The sequence below is a fragment of the Odontesthes bonariensis genome, chromosome 24 (assembly GCF_027942865.1).
Source record: "Odontesthes bonariensis isolate fOdoBon6 chromosome 24, fOdoBon6.hap1, whole genome shotgun sequence".
NCBI classification, from domain to species: Eukaryota; Metazoa; Chordata; class Actinopteri; order Atheriniformes; family Atherinopsidae; genus Odontesthes; species Odontesthes bonariensis.
Window position 1 is genome coordinate 10,628,498 of NC_134529.1, and position 18,479 is coordinate 10,646,976.

Sequence of the window (18,479 nt, forward strand, 5' to 3'; positions counted from 1 at the left end):
TTGCCACAACTCCACTTCACTGCACTTTCACAACGCCGACCTCAAACATTCTTCTCTGAGTGTTGGGCAGCCGTGGCTCCGCAGGTAGAGTGGTCATTGGAAAGTTGGTTGGCACAATCACAAACTTCGGTATGTGTTTGTGTCCTTGAGCAAGGCATCAAACCCTACATGGCTCCTCCAATATGCATCACTGATGTGTGATTGTAGAGCATGTAGGTGCTGCATATGCTGAGTTGATGTATGTATGATATATGTACTGTATGAGTGCATGTGTGTGAATGTGTAGAGTGAGAAAGATATTTAAGAAACTAAACAAAGTAAACAGTGCAGTATACTTTAAGTGCGGACCGTTTACATTACAGTGTGTTGAAGGAAGGTGAATTATTGGAATCTCTGTGAGCCTGTGCGGTGGTGTGGTGGCTCCACTATTATGGACCTCATTTGTGGAACAGCCTGCCGGAGAGCCTCAGGGCTGCAGAGAATGTTGATGTTTTTAAAAAGAGGCTCAAGACCTACCTTTTTAGTTTAGCTTACAGACAAATTTTATTTAATTTATTTATTTACTTATTTAATATTATATGTTTTTTTTTTAAATAAATAAATTGTATTTATTTTTGTTTTGTTTGTTTGTTAGTTTACTTTTATCTATTCATCCATTATTTTAAATATTTATTTTTAAATTATTTTATTATGTACTTATTATACACTTATTTATCCAGTGTTTTTCCTAATGGGGATCTTCCACACTGGCTGGGGGATCCTGCACTGCAGCCTTGGCTGTGGTGTGGATGCCGGCCTGCCCTGATCTGGGCGGTTCCCCGTGGTGGCGGCCTCTGTGGTCATTGGTGGGCTGGCTCCCGGTGTGGACAGATCCAGAGCTATAGAGTAATACAATAATTATTTTTACACCACTCTGGACAGATCCCCAAGATATAGTTTCCTCATTTCAGTGTCAAGCCAGATTTTAATGTTGATTGTTGTTGATATTGATGTTGGGGTATGGTGGGGGAATGGTATGTGTGCAGTGTGGTTGTCGGTGTGATGTTGTGTGTGAGTTTATGCATGAATTGATTTGATTATTGATTTTATTATGTAAAGCCCTTTGTGCTGCTTTTTATTACGAAAAGTGCTTTATAAATAAAGTTTGAGTTGATTTGATCCGTCACCTCATAGTAAGAGGGTTCCTAGTTTGAATCCCGGCTGGGGCCTTTCTGTTTGGAGTTTGTGTGTTTCCCGGTGTATAATGTGTGCTCTCTCCTCTTCCTTTCACCAACGAAAAACATACATGCTGCATTCATTTTCTTGAATTGATTGTAGGAGTAAGTATGAGTCTATGTTGGCTCTGATGGGCTGATGAGTTTTCTATTCAATGCTTTAATCAAACCTCCCAGGATGAAGTATTGATTTCTTTAATGTAAAAGTTTTTTCCAGAGACTAATCACTAAAAAACATTATCTTGAGCCTTCGTTATGTGAGATCAAAAGCCTGTATAATCTTTTCAAATGCCAAGCATAAATCTCTCACCTTTCTGTCTACACAACATATTGAAGTGTCATCAGTTTTGAAGGTCCTCGTGTCTTAATTTATTAAGTCTTTCAGAAGAACAAAGAGATGGTAAGATGAAGAAAACAACCAAGTGACAGAAGCAGCCAGCAAACAAAAATAAAGATCGCAGGTAGCTGTGTAAACATACTAAAAGAAGAAAGCTGGTGAGTTGTATTATTTCACTCCTATTGAGACCAAAAGATTATTTGTGTCATGATTTCATATGTGTGGGTTTTATTAAGGCATAAGCCAAGTAATACAATTAAATTTCTCATCAACAAACACTGCAGTATCATCACCAAAATGATTTCTTCTTAATAAAGATACAGATATGAAAACATCGTGTTCCCCCAATTGTTACTAACATAAAATACGACTAAGAGGGTTACAGGTTCGATTCCCGGCCGGGGCCTTTCTATGTGGAGTTTGCATGTTTTCCCCGTGTATGCGTGGGTTCTCTCCAGGTACTCCGGCTTCCTCCCACCGTCCAAAAACATGCATGTTAGGTTGATTGGTGTCTTCTATAAATTGTCCCTAGGAGTGAGTGTGTGTGCATGGTCGTTTGTGTCTGTGTGGCTCTGTGATGGACTGGCGAACTGTCCAGGGTGTATCCTGCGTCTCGCCCAATGTCAACTGGGAAAGGCACATTTAACGCATGTCACATGGGTCCCATTGGACTCTTGTGTGCTCTCGGATGTGCAAAGTACACTATCTTGTTCGTGTTTTTCTTTTTTTTTTGATAGGCTTAATTACTTTTTTTGTAAATTGTAACTGATTTTACATCAAAGTTTGCTTCATTTTTGGATTGTCCCTACAAAACAGCATCATGTGGTATCACAGAAGTATCACATGTAGGAGTGGTGGGGTAACTGCTAAGCTGCTGGGTTCAAATTATGAAGAAACATACATGACTGCGCAGGAAAAGTTTAATAGTTTTTTGGACTGTCTGCTGGGATTTCGAGTTAACAGAAATCAGATGTGACCATACATTAAAGTCCCCGTGAAATCAAATTCAGTGCTCTGCTCAACACATCTCCAAAGAGGCAGCATCAGGTCCAAACATCAAAGGCTGGTTTTAAAGATATTCTTAGAGTTTCCAGGAAATCGATAAGCTTTTTCACATATTTTGAATTTGTCGCAGAGCTTATGGGTCTTGGCGCCTGATCAGGCTAGAGGAGCTGACCAATCAAAGCAGAGTGGGCTTTTCAGGAGGAAGTCGGCCTCCAAAGCTTGTGTTTTTACAGCAAATGCATAAATAGGCCAAAGCACTCCGGTACTCCGGTCACTATTTCATGGTCAATTTAAAAAGAGCTGCCACAATGTAGAACTTATTTTTACCAATACTAACTTTTTTCTTTGAAAAAGGTTTGTAACTAGCCTGATTTCGATTTTTTTTTTCATTAATCTGATGCCAGTCAATTTGCCGTCACGTATCTGACTGTGAAGTGTTGATCAAACATATTAATATTGCCATATCACTTTCTAAATGGCACTGAAATATTCTGAGTGAACGCAGGCCGTGTGCAGATAATCAGACAAAAAAATCTAAGAAATATTCTCACATGGGTCTACCATTTATGACAGTTTAAAAGTAATGTATAAAAAGTTGTGTCCTGATTCCAGACGTCATTCAGAGGAAAAGTTTGATATTTTTGGGAAAGTGAAAAAAAAGATCTGAGCTTTTCTGTCCTTTCTTCTTGTTTTTTTCTTCAACAATTAAAAGCTGCACTGCTACCAATTCCTGCAGCATGTTCTCACCTGAAGTACTGATTCGACCTAATCCCTGTTTCCGTGTCACTGATCATAGATGATCAAGAGTGAATCTGATACCTGAAACTGTTTCTCCTTTCTGATCCATTTCATGAAACATCTTTTTGAAACTTCTCGTAAACACACAGAAACTAATAAACACCATGTCGCAATTTGCAGATGTAGGTGTCAGATTCATAAGCTTGAAACAATTACCAGAGTCACACTCAGTGGTCATCCCCGACCGGATCTTTTTCACCTTTGCCAGCAGATAGAGGATCAATACTCACAGGACGCAGTGAAGCTTCTGCATCATCGTAGCTTCCTCTCCTCATGGCTGCAATTCCACAATCTGCACGGTCCATGATGGCGTTTCTGAGTGAGCCCTCAACCCCCTGCTGTCCTGAACCGTGGTCTGTGTAGTCAGTTCTCAGTTTCCAAAGAAGTGAAGAGGTGGGCTGCCTCCCAGTTCGAGGGCTCTGCTGATAGAGCCGGGGGGGGGGCTGTTTCAAAATGACACCCCACATTCTGCAAAACAGCCTCTACTAAGTGGTGCTAATGAGGGTTTAAACAATGGAGGCCTGGCTGGCACAAAAAAAAGAGGAGAGGGTTTGTTTTTGTTTTTTTTGCCTGACCTGGACCTGCAGTGCTACTCTAAACCAAGCTACCAACCAACACTCCAGCATCGTCAGCCCCCATAACAAAACCCTCTTCAGTCACCCCCCCCCCCTCCATGTTTCCATCTCTGCCTGTGCGGTTACGCTCCACTGAGGCGGCGTCCTCACATAATAAGATCGCCATGCATCCCATTAGGGCCTGCCACTGCTAATGAGGGTCAGATGACGTGACAGTCTGTACCTCCAGAAAACATGGTCCCACAGATTGGCTCCATGTCCCTCGTATATACTGATCAGGTGCACACAGGCAGATGTAACCCTGGAGTTCAGCTCTAAATGTTTTATGTGAGAAATCATCATTCTGCTTCTCATTTAGCTCCCCTGTGTCGTGCTTGTGTGTTGGTGTGTTAGTATCTTTCTGTTGATTAGCAAATAGAGAGTCGAATTTCATTTTTGTCAAAGCAAAGAACCGTAGAAGAGTATCTAGAAGAAGACCAAAAGAGAAACAGTTTGGTAAAAAAAAAAAAAATTGAATTCAGGGCACACTGAATTAAAAAGCAACCCTGAATCTTTGACACAGGGTGGCCAATCACAGGCAAGCCAAAGACCCACCTCCTGTCCCACTTCTCATGCAAACAAAACAACCATGAAGGATGTTTTTCACTCTGATGTTCCAAAAAGGAGACATAACCTGTTAAAAATCCAAGCTGAAAGATTATTCTTGTAAGCACCAACAGAGCTGCGATGAGTTTGGTTTGTTTTATGTCAGAGGACATATGGTTTAGGATCAAGTCCTACTCATGTTCGAGGCTGGGGGATGGATGTATGCTGACCAACAAGACCAGCTGAAACTTTCCTTACGGCCATTTTATAAAAAATAGTTCCCTCTCAACATTTATTCAACTATATTCACTATATTTAAAACATAGTGCTATTCAGTATTGTCTGTTTGTTGGTAACTACATCATTGTTGGGATTTTTATGGTAATGTTTACAGCAACATTTAGTTGGCGTAAGGGAGAGAAGCTTTTCCCAAATTAATTTAGTTGTTTAAATGCAACTAGATTAATTTAGACAAAGTCCAACCTCACTGACTCAATTATTGTACATGAATGTCACCAAAAAATGTTGCCTCTGGGCGTGATCCACAAATCCAAAAGACGAGTGTAGTGATGCTGTATCATAGGCCAAGATGGACTACTCAATCCATTCTATATGAATCCTCATTTCACCTGATCTGCGATCGTTTGAAGCAGACATGCAAACTCCAGCACGGAGACATTCAAACAAACAAACAGCACCTTTGCCCTTTCGTTGTCATCTTTTTTAGTTGGCTCTGATCCTGGAAGCCTCAATCCAGCGTTGTTTGGAAAAGTTAATGGTTTCCGTGCAATTGTCAAAAGCTCAGCGTGGAGCCAAGTCAGACTAAGCCTCTGTTTTCGTGACTGTTTTGATCTTGGCTGTGTGTTGACAGTGATGGGCTGCACTTATTCTACAGAAATACTCAATTACTGTCACTGGTGCAATTTGTGCAGCTTCACTGTATTGTCATTAATGGGTCTACTTTGAGGCATGTGTGTGTGGGTGTATTTTCAGTTGTAGTGATGGACTGTTGTGCTTGCGTGTTGTATTTTCTCATGCTTCGATGCATATTTTTCTTTCAGAGTTCAAATATTTGGCAGATTGATGAAGGCACAGCACTACTTTTGCTACGTGACAGGTGCCTGTCCCTGTCTTTTGTGTCATTTTTGTTAAGTAAGTGTCACCACAGTGACATTTTTGATAAAGCTCTTTGGCAAGCTGATGATGGGAAAAGCAATTAAAGTTTTGCAGCTGATTCAGAAGATGGAGGAAACACTGCGTTGCTTTGTGGCTTCACTCATCAATGTAGCCTATTGTCAAGAGGTTACATCACGAGCAACACATTCACAAAAGCCTGGCTAAACATCTCAGTGCTCATCTTTAAAGGCCCTCCATGGAAACATTCAGACACAGCATCTACTGTGTAAACAGGAATTTAAGGTGGAGCTTTGGTCCCACAAAAATGAAAGGTCTCCGTCACGTTCAGCTTCTCGATTCAGGTGGTTTGTTTTGCCACCATATCTTTGTGGGCATGTAACCTCTTGACTCATGGCCGTGTAGAGTGTTAGCCTTGGGAGAAAATATTAAGGTAAGCTTCATGCTAGCTGATTATGTCTGACATATGCCAGTCCACTCTCCTGACTTTGAAATCATGCTCCTGGTGATATGAAAGTTAGGAGTTTTTGTGAATGAAGAAAATCTACAAGGAAACTTCTGTTTATATCATCAAAAACTTTGCAAAACGTAAAAACTTAAAAACACATTTACTGTCATCTGAATTGTGATGCCTCCAAAATCTAATCAGATAGTGTAAAACTTTCTATAATCAATAAAGATGTCCAATTGATAGTGGGATCGCATCAAAAAAGTTTTTTTAAGACTGAGCAACATACTTTCCTGTCATCTCATTTTCAAGGCATTTGGCGCTGAACATGTAGTGTATTGTTGGTTTTTAAGGCTTTCCTTCAGTTAGAATCACATTATGTGAGTGGTGACAATGATTAAATAGGACAGTCAATGGCAACAAAGACAAAAACATGAAGCTGAAATATATATAAAGCTAATTCAATTCTGAACAGTTTTGTTAATATGGGGACAATCCACATAAGTTGTACTGACATGGCACTTTACATACAGAGGAGTGAAAATTTTGCTTTGAGCAGCACTTGGTGGCATTTGGGAAAATAAACTCTCTTTAAATAGGAAGAAACGTCCAGCAGAACCCAGCGTGCAACTCAACTCGCTGGGTTTAGGGGTCAGCAAGGAGAAGGGAAGAACAAAAATAGAAAGAGAGACAGAGAACAGACCATAAACACAAAGACGCAGGTTGGCACGGTTTGCAGCAGCAGAACAGAAGTTTTTACAAGTAGATACAATTTTACTTGTAATAAGCTCATGAAATGATGACTACAGAGTATTTAAATGTTGATTGTAGTAGTTTTTTTTTTTAATCAAAATCTGTTTATAAAAGGATTTTCGAAATATCCAGAGTGCAATGACAAATGGACATTACAAAAACATGCGTAGACATGAATACAACAAATAGCACCAATGTGTCCAGAAAAACATGAATTGGGTAATATAACTTAAAGAGAAGACAGTATAGCAACAATTCTACAGAAAAGAAAGCAAATAAAATCTTCAAATGTAAAATAATCCCTTCCTAGTCGCTGCCAATACACTTGACTACACTAATATGAGCACATTGCCACATCTAGAGTCTGCGCTAAAAATAAGCATAAACCAAGAATGCATAGCGTTAAGCTGCACCTAATGGCCAAGTCTTCTTAGAGTCTGGAATGCATTAAGAAAAGGACCTCACGTCTTCTGAAACTTCCTGCTTGATAGTTTCAGCGAGTATCTAACCTTCTCCAATTTCAAGCAGGACATGATTTCTTCTAGCCATTGTGCATGAGTGGGGGAGGAGGCATCCCTCCACCTGAGTAGAATCAGTTGTCTAGCTAGCAGGGAGACAAAGGATATTGTACGTCGTTTTTATGGACAACTCGACCCCTGCCTCCATGAACCCAAGAAGAACAATCAACGGGCTTGGTTCCAACCTAATGCCTATCACCCGAGAGAGTGTATGGAAAATTTCCCTCCAATAGTTGGTAAGGCTCGAACAAGACCAGTACATGTGGATGAGTGAAGCCTCAGCAAAACTGCATTTGATACAATGTGGGCTAATATCAGGGTACATAGAGCATACACTGAAAAAAACAACTCATAAGATTTACTTAAAAAAAACCTTTGTAAGTATTTGCACTCAAATGATTTAAGTAATATTTGATGCTGCAATATCAAGTAACACTCACTTGCCAGTATCAAGTAAATTTTACTTACCATAAAACATACCAGTTTTGAAGATATCAAGTAACATTTACTTAAACACATTTAAGTTTTAAGTTATATTTATTTAAACAAATTCAGTAAAGTCTACTTGTTTTTCATAGGCAGGAATATGATTTTACTCAAAATTTTAAGTAAATTTTATATAACTGTAGTATATACTGTTATGAAGTAACTTAGTAAATTTTAACGATACACTTTCAGAGTAAAGTTTATGTAATATTTCTAGGTTTATGTACATTCAACTATTAAACATTTAAATTATATGAGGAAACTTAAAGGGGAACTGCGGTATTTTCAACATTAAGCCTCTTTTATGAGTCGTCTGCAATATTTTAGAACCCCCCTCACCGCTTTTTTGAATTTTACTGCTGTCTCCGGTATTTGCCTAATTTTGATTCATCTCAACCTGCTTCAGAATGGCAAGTCATGTGCATGTCCTAAAAGGTCCGTAAAAGCACCATAAACGTCCGTTTTCAAAATCATCAACTCACCGGAGTGGTTACTGGTGTGCACTGGTAATCCATATCAAATTTCGTTGCGAAAAGTTGCTTCTGTCGTGTTTTATTTGACATTTTGTACTGGATGTTCGTTGATATTACTCCACCACCGCGAAGAAAATAGTGCGAGCATGAACGAGTCCTGGCAGGATGGTTTAAAAAGATGGTTCGATGCGATGGGGCTCAGAAGAGAGAAGCCGTTAAATCCAAGATGATAGGAGTTTTAACTACATTTCTACTGTGTGTCATTGCACACCATCTACTATAAAGTTCTGACGTAATCAAAAAGATACGTGTATAAATGTGTATAAATGATATGCAAAAGTATGCCTGAAGTGGGGTCTCATTTAGGCTTACTTCCATAATGTCTCATTTAAATGATTAGCTTTATACAGTCCTGAATGGAAATTATTTTCTCTCCTCTGTACATAAAGTGTACATTTCTAATTGCTGTCACAACAAAGTGGCTTTTATAACATTGATGCTCGAGACAGTTCATTATGGAAAATCATTTTTCAGAAGAGCTAAGGTGACATTAAACCAGTCCTGCTCTGGGTGGGAATCTCATTTGATTTGAATCATAGTACAAACAGACTGATTGAGACATTAAGTATAAACAGTGAGAATTAACAGACTGGTATGCAAGATTTCTTAGTTTTAATTTGTTTATTGTGTTCAGTTATACCATGTGGACAACTGAACCTTAATGAATATTTACGACAGTTGATGCCTAAGATAACAAAATATGATTTAAAGAAAGCAAGCACAAAGACACTTTTCAATTCATTTCATAATGAAGAGCAAAAAAAGAAAAATATTTGAAATGGATTTTGGACTGAGTTGTAATTCTTCTTCTCTGCTGATGTTTCTCTCCTCTCTCTCTTCCTGCCAGTCTTTGTGCATCTGCTGTTCTCAGTCACATGTCAGAGCTTTTTCACAGAGCTTGCTCAACGTGTCTTTTTCATTTTTGCATTTGCCTTTAACTAACTTTAACTACAGTTCAGCAGTGATCAGTAGTGGTGTACAAAGTCAGTTTCGTATGTTCATACTTCCTGAAGTGACAACGTCATTCATCTATCTATTTTGGATAAAAAATATCAGTTCAGGTAGCAGTTTAATGGTTTCAAGAGGTCTTCTGTGTACAGCTGGTGAGTCTCTTTCCAGTCCCATCAATTCATGAAAAAAAACATGTTTTACTGTACAATTTCAATGAGATCCAAGTGTAATAAAGGACAGCTTTTAAAATTGTGTGTTATAAAAAGAAAATAACATACACCATGATGAAACAAAAACAAGAAAACAAAAGAGCAACAACATAAATATCAAAACACTGAGCAAACTTGGACACAACTTTCCACAAATAATTCGCTTAAAGAAAATCTATAGATAAAAACAGAGAAAACATTTTTTCCTGATTCTCTTTATCTAATAACAATATTGACCAAAAGGTTTAAAAAAAAAAAAAGCTAACGGTTCAAAGACATCATCAAAAAAAGTATTTGGCACAAAGTCATGTTGCTGCAATTCCACAGACTCACTTCCTGGATCATTTCATCAAGATCTGCAGTCAGTCGTGTGAGGACGCTGAGCTTCTCAAGTTTGAATTAAATTTCATGTAAATCTATTCCACACGTGCTGGGACTGCCCACAGATCCACGCTGCTACTGTAATAAAACACTGGTTCATGACATCAGCCTAACTTTGGTGTCAAGCTGAGCAAATAAATTAAAACTTGATCTTTCGGCAAACCTACAGCTTTATCACAGTCACAGTTGGTTATCATGCACACTTATCTTTCTGCATGATAAGACTTCAAACAATACGACACAAACTAAAGTAGACTACAATATTTCTAAATCACTCCCAAGAACAAATTGTTATCTATAAACTCAATAATCAAACAAATCTGCAGCATGAGCCCTGATTATTTCCTGAGTGTTTGATGAAACCACGCAGGAGAAGATTTTAAACTTGATCGCAGTGTGGATTTGAACTGAGGTGCCTTTAAACCGCCGTGCCTCCATCCCTTTAAAAACAGGGAAAGAGCTCATATGGAGACAGGCTGGTCGTCCTTGGCAGGCTGATTATCCATGACCGCGGGGGTGTTCTTCGATGTGGACCCCCAGCAGACAAACACCTGCCTAACAGGGACACGGCTGCTGCTGCTGGGGTGGCTTGCTTTACTTTTGGCCTTGTTCCTGCTGTGGGCTCTGTCTGGGGGCAAACCAAAGTTCTTCTTTTGGACACAGCCTCGTTCCTGGAGCTGAATGTGGATGGGATGAGGGGCTTGGTGGCCCGTTGAAATGTGCACCCCAACTCGATTTCCCCCCAGTCTGTGGTAGGACGACAGAAGAAGGCAGCGCAGCTCCCGCTGGAAGGTTTTGTTAAAGTAGAAGTAGATGAACGGGTTGTAGATGTGGGAGCTTTTGGCGAAGAGGGCGGGTAAAACGAAACCCTCCGGAGCCATGTACCAGGGCTCCTTGTGGAAAATGAAGAGGAAGGAAACAACTGCGTAAGGGGCCCAGGCGATCACAAACCCCAAACTGATGCAGAAAAACATCTGGAAGCGGAAGTCACAGAATAGAGAGGATACTTTGCATTAGAAACAGAAAATGGATGAATCATCTCGTATGACGCATGTTAGATGTTTCCAAGTAAATTATCCTCTTAAAAAAAAGACACATCAGTAGTCATGTGGTCGAGCTGCCTAAAAATATCATATGTTTAATTTTGCTTGGTAACTACGGATGACAAATCGCATCATGTGATCATGATGGCCCTGTAGATATGACCACAGCTTAAAATTGGTTTGTTCTATTTTAAGTAGCCAACCTATTTATTCTTTTGAACATAACCACATTCTTTTGTACCTTCTACGACTTACTTTAAACCAGTGATAAATTGTGTTTATGAGAATCTTCTATTGTTTTTTGTGCAGCAGCTTCTCCCACATGAGTGGAATTTATTTGTGCTGGTGGCTAAAACTTACCAATGATCCCTGAACGCCTCACATGTAAGAAGTGTTTTTTTTTTTACCAAAGTACAAAAAAAGTCTTTGATAAAATATGAAGACTGCTCAACCAAATGAGAACTATCTCAGTGTTTGCAGAAGTTACAGTGAATTGGTTGCTGATTAAATACTTAGATTCCAGCTTTTAGTAGTTCAATTATGGAACTGCAGCAAAAAGGAAAAAATTCATACGGCGTAATTAGGAACTTTGAACACATTTAAGGCCTCTCGTAGGCTTTTAGGTTGCTGGCTGCCATCTTTGGCATTCTTATCAGGAGCCTCACTCGTGGCTGAGCTAGTTGTTTTCTGGGTTTCCAACTAAATGAAATAGTTATTTGCCCTCTCATTTGCTGAGGCTTGCCAATCAGTTACCAGCACTGGCTTCCCATCAGACCTCTGAGCAATTATAGACAAAGTGTTGAATCCATTGCTGCTTTTTGCTTATCATGATGTAACTTGGACTTTTGCTATTTAAAGGTTTGGAAACTTGGATTCAAATTTCACTGAAACAGGCGTGCTCCGATACATGCAGTGACTTTATTATTTGGTCAAAGCAAGTTCATATTTTTTGCTGTTTCAGTCGTTGAGGTTCCTCCTGTAACTGGATGTCTGGTGACAAAAGTCTAAAGATTACGCTTCAAGAGTCACATCAAGTTTGTCAAAGAGTCACAAGCGGATCAAACTTCTCACCAGAACCTCCTTCTGATAGTTTGTCCATGGACTCCTTTTTAGACAACTTAGAATTTCCCAAATGCGGAGTCACAAAGCCCCTGGCCCAGACGGCTATCCAGTAGAGTTCTTTAAGAAGTTTTCTACTCAGCTAGCCCCCTTACTACTGGATGTTTATAATGATTCATTGGAGCAGGGTGTTTTACCTCCAACTCTCAATCAGGCTTTGATTTCCCTTATATTAAAGAAAGACAAGGACCCAAATTTATGTGGCAGTTATAGACCCATCAGTCTACTTAACAATGATGTTAAAATTCTAGCAAAGGTGCTTGCACATAGACTTGAGACCTGTCTCCCCCAAATCATATCAGAAGACCAAACAGGTTTTATCCTTGGCCGCCAACTATCATCCAGTGTACGTCGACTCTTGAATGTGGTTTTATCTCCTTCTGCCTCTCCAACTCCAGAGATGGTCATCTCCCTAGACGCAGAACGGGCGTTTGACCGTGTAGAATTTAAGTACTTATTTTCTGTATTGCATAAGTTTGGGTTTGGAACTAAATTTATTTCTTGGATTCGTCTTTTGTACTCTGCTCCCATGGCTAGTGTTAAAACTAACTCTGATATATCTCCTCCCTTCCCTTTGGCACGTGGAACTCGTCAGGGGTGCCCCTTGTCCCCATTATTATTCGCATTAGCCATGGAACCCCTTTCTATAGCCTTGAAAACTTCCCCACAATTTTCTGGTATAATTAGAGGAGGCCTTGAACATAGAGTCTCACTATATGCTGACGATTTATTGTTATATGTGCTTGACCCTCTAAACTCTATTGATAAAATTGTAGATTTACTTAAGGTATTTGGAACTTTTTCAGGATATAAATTAAATATTGCTCAGAGTCTTTGTTTTCCTATCAATCAGTCTGCTAAATTAATCCCTCCAGGTACACTACCCTTTCAGTTTTCCCCCAATGGCTTTAAATATTTAGGCGTTAATGTCTCCCATTCACTCAGCTCTCTTCATAAAAGCAATTTTATGAACCTTGTTGAGAATATAAAAGCAGACCTTCAGAGATGGCATGCTCTACCCCTCTCACTTGTTGGCCGAATTGAGACAATTAAAATGAACATATTACCCCGTATCTTATTCCTGTTTCAGACACTCCCTATTTTTCTACCTAAATCTTTTTTTAAATCATTGGATACCATTATATCCTCTTTCATTTGGACTGCCAAGATTCCTAGGATTCAGAAAAGAATGCTGGAAAGACCCAAGCTGGTGGGGGGTTTTGCTCTACCAAATATGTTGTTATACTACTGGGCAGCAAACATTCAAATGCTTAAAAAATGGTATCATGACCCAGACATCAACTGGTGTGTAATTGAAGCTAACTCTTGCATTACATCCTCACTCCCTGCCTTACTTTTTGCTCCTTTCTCTACACGCCCTTCTCAACATACTAATAATCCTGTGGTTCTTTCCTCCCTAAAAATCTGGAAGCAGTTTAGGCATCACTTTGGTCTCAAATCTCCATCTGTTCTCCTTCCAATCTGCAACAATCACTTATTTTTACCTTCCAGCATAGATCAGACCTTTATGCTATGGAGAAGTGTGGGCTTGGTCTCTTTCAATGACCTTTATTCAGGTAACTCTTTTGTAAGCTTTGCTGACCTGGTCAAAAATTTTGGTGTTTCAAATCATGGTCTTTTCAGATATTTTCAATTAAGAAACTTTGCTAAAGCTCAGTTCACTTCCTTTCCAACATTGCCGGAAAAAACTTTGATAGAAGACATAATGAGCTCCTCAGTTTTCAACACTCGCATTTCATCAATACACAATCTCCTCCTCTCATCCCAGTTGACTCCCCTTCTGGGACTTAAGGATACTTGGGAAAAGGAACTTGGTCTTTCGTTAGAGGAATTCTGGTGGATGGATGTTTTGGCCAGGATTAACACCACCTGCATATGTGCACGATTGAGTCTTATTCAGTTCAAAGTGGTTTTCAGACTTCATTATACTAGGGCCAGGTTGAAAAAACTGTTCCCTGATGCGGATGACCTCTGCATCAGGTGCTCTCACTCTCCAGCAGACCATACACATACTTTCTTCACCTGTTCCAAACTACATGCTTTCTGGTCATCTTTCTTCACCACTCTTTCTGATGTCCTGAAGATTCCTATCTCCCCATGCCCTTTAATTGCAATTTTTGGTGTGTCCCCTGTTATAGGGAAATATAACAGTTACCAAGCGGATGTTATTGCATTTGCTGCACTGATAGCCAAACGCCAAATACTTCTTCACTGGAAGAGCCCTAAACCACCTGGTTCTTGTTCCTGGTTTGGAGAGCTTATGTCCTTCCTACACCTAGAGAAAATTAAGCATACAGTTAGAGGATCCTTGAAAACATTCTATAAAACTTGGGACCCCCTTCTTTCCTATAATCCACAAAATATCAACCAACAATCGGACACTGAAGATTAGTGACACTCCCCCCTTTTATAGATATAATTAAAATGTGTTTATGTATTTATTTTATTTTGTGTTTTATGTTTATTTAATTTTGTTTTTAATTTTATGCCGTTTCTTTTCAATATTTGTGTATATATCTTAATATGTTGTAATGTACCTGTATGTATTTTGTGTAGGCCGCCTTGCCCTTCCCATATATTATATATTATAAAGTTACTTTCATGTCATGGGTGGAGTTGGGGTGGGGAGGGTGGGTGGAGTTGGGGTGGGGAGGGTGGGTGTTTTGGGTGTGTGGGTTAAGTTGTTTGGCAAAAAAAAAAAAAAACCTATGGCTTGTAAATGTGTTATATATTTGCCTTCTACTTTTGTGATTTGCCTAATAAACATATTATAAAAAAAAAAAAAACTTCTCACCATGGAGATCCGCTTTTCAGCGTGACGCAGGTTGCTGCTGATTCCTCTTGCAGACAGCGAGTAGGAGAAGCGGGACACCCTGTAGAGGATCCGACCCTGTGACACCACGATGAGGAGGACGGGAACCAGCGTAAAGCCGGCGAAGGAGCAGATGACATAGAAGGCATCCTTGGTTGAGGTATGGTAACCCCTCCAGGCGATGGTGCAGGATAGCCCGTAAGGCTCGGGGACGTACTCGCCCCAGCCGAACAAGGGGAAGCTGGACCACACCACAGAAACTAGCCAGATGACACAGCACATCAGGCGGATGTTGGCTCCTTTTAGCCAAACAGCTGTGAGACGAAACAAAACCTGGAGTTACAGACCTGTAGAAATTCAAGGCATATGCTTTATAAGGAATAGTGTGACCTTTTAGGAAACTCTTATTCTCTTTCCCAAGGGTGAAGAATACTACTTTCATGTCTCACAACTGAAACAGCAGAACTGAATATACAGAACAAAAAAACAGTTTTCTCTCACTGTTTGCCAAGCTGTAGCAGGTCTTCATGTAGCGGGTGATGCTGATGGCAGTGATGGTGAACATGCCGCAGAGGCCAAAGATGTAACAGCCCAGGCCGTAGTAAACACAGGTGATGTTTTCTCCCAGCCACACATGGTGGAAGGAGGAGAGGATGGAGAGTGGGTAGAAGCAGATGCAGCAGAGGAAGTCGACCACCGCCAGGTTGATGCACAACAGCTCTGAGCCCGCCATCTTCTTCCTCCTACGATAACAGATCACCAGCACCAGCCCATTGCCCAGAACAGAGAGCAGAACTACACGGCACAGGAGAAGACCAAAAGTCACTTTTATTCCTAAATTAACCCTGCACTCATTTTTTAGGTTGGTCCCATGGAAGAAGCCCAACTGTTAACCCAAAATGGAGGTATTGTTATCTCATGAACCTGACATGGCTGATTTACAATCATCCAAACACAAAGCTATATTTTCATGAAGTTGGACTTCAGTGCTATAAAGAGAGCAACAGCTCAGAAGAATAAGATACATTCTGGTGAAAATAAAAACAGTTAAGACGTTATAATGATTTTGTCTTCAGGTAAAGGTGATAAAGTTGAACATAGCTTCAGTGTCAGTGAGCTTTTTCAATCATTCATTCAACAACATTTCCAACAGATATTCTTCTGTGGAAAAAGTGAAATACATCATTTGTATTTCTGCACTTCCAGTCCAACAACAGTTCTGTGGGGATTCAAAACTGTGCTCCAACTTGAAATTTCAAAACCCTTCATTTCTTTTATTTGAGCCTTTACTTGGTGGTTTTGCAAGTGTCCTTTTCAAAAGTTTTCCTCTGGTTTATCTTCATGGTTAATCTTCATCTTCCGTAACCTTTCATTCGATGGGAATTTCATAATGGAATCATTAAGCATATGGCACTGGACTTAAACCAGACATTTAAAATACAGTTTAGTATGTTCAAAACTGTATGAAATCAAGCTTGTCAAACCAGACTAATACACTCAGATAATGCAGTTTGGGATTTAATGACTCTGCGTTTATTCACTCAACAAGACTCAAACGGGCTTGGCGCTATACACACGCTCCAACGTCCCATCTTTCTACATCTTTTCTTTAAAAAACAGTAGGCCTATAGTGTATTTCATGTGTGTTTTATTGTTTATTAATACAGCCACATTCCCAGTAAAACTGCTCTCAATTACATATTTTTCTATTTGTTTTGTCAGATGGCTAAATCAGCCCATTTAGATAATGTGTCAGCTCACGGTTGCTTAAAGCGTTTCCAGACTGTCGCTCTGCTCGATTAATATCCCGATTATATAACTGCAGCATCATCTGACAAAATCACCATCCAAGGAACTTAAAAACAGCAATTGTACAGTGAACTCAGTTGTTCAACTATTTACATGTAGAGTGTAGAGTGGCTCAACAGATATCCAAAAGCAAGGAGAGTTTATTAAGGGTTCATGTGAAATATATTATTCAGCTTGTAAGTTAATAAAGGTACATTAACAACTAAATTGTTCATCTGCAATCGCTAATTACTATGGTTACCCAAGGTCTGAAAATAGATAAGCTGGTTTGGAAGTTACTTTTCTGCAGGTGTCTGTGTTTTTGCCAATATTCATTCTGTTAGTTTTGCTCTTGTTGTGATAGCACGTCTTATTATTAACATTGTAGACGGACACATGCAACAGTGATAATTTATTTTACAAATATTTTACATTGATCCAAATTGCCATTTATTACAGCGTGTTATTAATAAACTAATTAGTCCTTTAATTCTTCATTAAAAGCATACACAAAATCACGTTATTCGAGTGTAAAATTGTACAAAAAGTGTACAAGAAGTCTAATGTCTATTTTTAAAGTGTCACTTGTCTAATTACAGCGACCCTGAACTGGATTAAGCGGGTACAGAAAATGGATGGATGGATAGTCTAATTATTGATTAAGCCCTGTGGGTGATTAAAACAATATGTAAAAACATTAATTTCGTTAAAAAAAAAAAAAAAGAAACTTAGAATATTAATTAAAACTGTGACAAAGGTGTGAATGTGTCATACAAGTATAAACAACAGCAGGTGAATATTTAAATTCTGCTTTGCTGAAAGAAATGCAGAAAAATCTGCATTAAATTTAGGCTTCAGACCTATTGGAAGCCGTTATTCTCCGTTTTCACCTTATTTTAAAGCTGTGAAATATATTTATTGGTGGCTGACATATATTTATATCCATAAGTGGCTTTTTAAAGCCTTTAAAATGTTTTGAGGCTAATCAGAAATGCAGCGAAAAGACAAATGTTCATACCCACAGAGAGAATGGCCAGTCCCACACATATGTCAGCAGCTGGGGTCAGTCTGGAGGAGAACACAGAGACGGTTCTGTTGTCATCGGAGGAGTTCAGAGGCATCTGTGCTGAGGTGGCTAAAGTCCAGACTTGTCTGTCAAGGAGGGATGTCTACAAGGAGGCTGACTTTCTTTTATGCAGGAGGTGGGAAAGTCACCATGGTAACATGAAGCACGAGGTCTGCTGAGAAAGATGTGATATGATCCGGAAACTCGACTGGTGTGAGGAAAGGACTCACTGTTTTAGTAAGTATGCAGTCCCTGAAGCCATAAATTTCACTGAAACAGGCAATCTGATGAATGGGAACAAGAAAAAAATAGTTGATCCTGAAGGCTGAAGATTATTTTTGACTCCTCTAAAAGTCTGATAGCCTACTTTACTTTTAATCTTCTGATAGACTATGCCTTCAAAGCTTTTTTTAAAGAATTATTTCATGTAAAAACCCATTTTTTCTTTTTTTTTTTTAAGCCTGTAAGCCTTGCAGAAGAATATCACATTTAGATGATAAATTATCAATGCTCAGAAGCTATTTGACAATAAAGCTGAAAAAACAAAAGAAAAAACTTGGGGCTTGGAAGGAATAATATTCCTACTGTCAGTAAATCTGGAACACAAGCCTGAACCCACCTCATTGGATAACTTTCTATCCAACTTTTTATCTAGAATCACCACTGATCACTTGAGTTTTTCTTACACAAGTGAACTCAATCT

At 39.3% G+C, this 18,479-nt stretch overlaps 1 protein-coding gene across 2 annotated transcripts; it reads right to left on the reverse strand.

Moving 5' to 3' along the window:
* Positions 1-9,111: 9,111 nt before the first annotated feature.
* Positions 9,112-17,924, reverse strand: opn8c (opsin 8, group member c). Of its 2 annotated transcripts, none has more exons than XM_075458952.1 (4): positions 17,729-17,924; positions 15,424-15,717; positions 14,905-15,236; positions 9,112-10,901 (listed from the first exon to the last, which is right to left on the reverse strand). In XM_075458952.1, the coding sequence occupies exons 1-4, from the start codon at positions 17,829-17,831 to the stop codon at positions 10,389-10,391; spliced, it is 1,242 nt and encodes a 413-aa protein (XP_075315067.1). In that variant the 5' UTR covers positions 17,832-17,924; the 3' UTR covers positions 9,112-10,388. The 2 variants fall into 2 exon arrangements, with proteins under 2 accessions (XP_075315067.1, XP_075315068.1); XM_075458953.1 differs by having other exon boundaries at positions 17,733-17,829.
* Between the last annotated feature and the right edge of the window lie 555 nt (positions 17,925-18,479).

What these genes read in the sequence shown, in the direction of transcription:
- opn8c (XM_075458952.1), bottom strand. Translation starts at nt 17,831, where the DNA reads ATGCCTCTGAACTCCTCCGATGACAACAGAACCGTCTCTGTGTTCTCC. An exon ending in ACTGGCCATTCTCTCTGTGG is followed by an intron (nt 15,718 to 17,728) that starts GTATGAACATTT and finishes TGTGCCGTGTAG; the next exon opens with TTCTGCTCTCTGTTCTGGGC. An exon ending in CTGCTACAGCTTGGCAAACA is followed by an intron (nt 15,237 to 15,423) that starts GTGAGAGAAAAC and finishes TTCGTCTCACAG; the next exon opens with CTGTTTGGCTAAAAGGAGCC.